The sequence below is a fragment of the Panicum hallii genome, chromosome 3, assembly GCF_002211085.1.
Source record: "Panicum hallii strain FIL2 chromosome 3, PHallii_v3.1, whole genome shotgun sequence".
NCBI classification, from domain to species: Eukaryota; Viridiplantae; Streptophyta; class Magnoliopsida; order Poales; family Poaceae; genus Panicum; species Panicum hallii.
This window is the reverse complement of record NC_038044.1, coordinates 23509946-23511296: the sequence shown is the minus strand read 5'-3', so window position 1 is coordinate 23511296 and position 1351 is coordinate 23509946. Positions and strand designations below refer to the sequence as shown.

General features: G+C 63.1%; 1 protein-coding gene across 3 annotated transcripts; it reads left to right on the top strand.

Annotated features, from left to right (window-relative positions):
• The first annotated feature begins 300 nt into the window (after window positions 1–300).
• On the top strand, window positions 301–1045 carry LOC112887386 (em protein H5). Of its 3 annotated transcripts, none has more exons than XM_025953541.1 (2): window positions 301–461; window positions 553–1045. In XM_025953541.1, exons 1-2 carry the CDS (start codon window positions 344–346, stop codon window positions 894–896), a joined length of 462 nt encoding a protein of 153 aa, XP_025809326.1. In that variant the 5' UTR covers window positions 301–343; the 3' UTR covers window positions 897–1045. The 3 variants fall into 3 exon arrangements, with proteins under 3 accessions (XP_025809326.1, XP_025809329.1, XP_025809328.1); XM_025953544.1 differs by having other exon boundaries at window positions 301–468; window positions 740–1045; XM_025953543.1 differs by having other exon boundaries at window positions 301–468; window positions 680–1045.
• The last annotated feature ends 306 nt before the right edge of the window (window positions 1046–1351 follow it).

The window sequence follows — 1351 nt, the reverse complement described above, 5'->3', positions numbered from 1 at the left end:
GTGCTCGAGGACATGCGCTCGCTCGCCCGCCTCTCACACGCCCGTACGTGTCGCCCGCCGGGGGCGTCCCCCGCACACGCGTCGCGCCGCGCGGCCCTGCGTCGCGTCCGCGTCGGCGCACACGTGGCCCGGCCGCTGGGGCTAGCTCCCGGCCTCGCGACGCGCGCGCCGCGCCCCCTCTGCGGCTATAAAACGCCGGCGGCGGCGCCTCGACCCTCCATGCCCCGGCAACAAGCACAGACCAATCTCTAGCTAACAGCGAAACACTAATTTCATCTAGCAGCAGCGATCTACGCCGAGGAGCTCCTGAGCTTAGTTCGTTATTAGTGCGCCGGCAGCGGCGATGGCGTCCGGGCAGGAGAGCAGGGAGGAGCTGGACCGCATGGCCCGGGAGGGCGAGACCGTCGTCCCCGGCGGCACCGGCGGCAAGAGCCTCGAGGCGCAGGAGCACCTCGCCGAGGGTACGTCGTCGTAACCAATCAGCATCTCTCTTCTTCCCTGTCCGACGAACGAAAGAGCTGATGAATTGAAACTACTGATTCATGTGTGCAGGGCGCAGCCGCGGCGGGCAGACCAGGAGCAAGCAGCTGGGTCACGAGGGCTACAGCGAGATGGGCAGCAAGGGTGGGCAGACCCGGAAGGAGCAGCTGGGCGAGGAGGGGTACAAGGAGATGGGCGGCAAGGGCGGGCAGGCCCGGAGCGAGCAGCTCGGCCACGAGGGGTACAAGGAGATGGGCAGCAAGGGCGGGCAGACCCGGAAGGAGCAGCTGGGCCACGAGGGGTACAGCGAGATGGGGCGCAAGGGCGGGCTCAGCACCATGGAGGAGTCCGGCGGCGAGCGCGCCGCCCGGGAGGGCATCGAGATCGACGAGTCCAAGTTCAGGACCAAGTCTTAGACGCTTGCCTGCTGCGTGCAGGCAGGGTAGTGTAGTGTGTTGAGCAAACTATCTATCTAGTCGAAGACGTTGCTTCTCTTTGCTCTCGTAGCTAGGGAGCTGAGGGTAGTAGCACGCGTGTGTACTGAATAATAATGTAGGGCATTCGAGTCGTCGCAGCACGCATGTAGGCAGGTCATGCGCACGTATGTTCGGGCGCGTGTGATCATGCGTGCTTTGCTTCAGTTATTGTGGGTGCCTGCTGGTCGTCGTCGTTGTCGACCGGCCGGTGTTTGTGAGGCTGGTGTCTTCAGGTTCTGTCGCGTCCTAGTCTAGCTAGCAGCCTGTTGTTCCCATATGCGTCGCGCCTCTACAGCTACTGGTAGAGCATGCATGGTTTAGTGCCCACCCACCTGTGCCTCAGAAGGTTCTCAAGTTTGTTTTGTTTCGGTATTGTAGTTGTTTGATGAACCCGC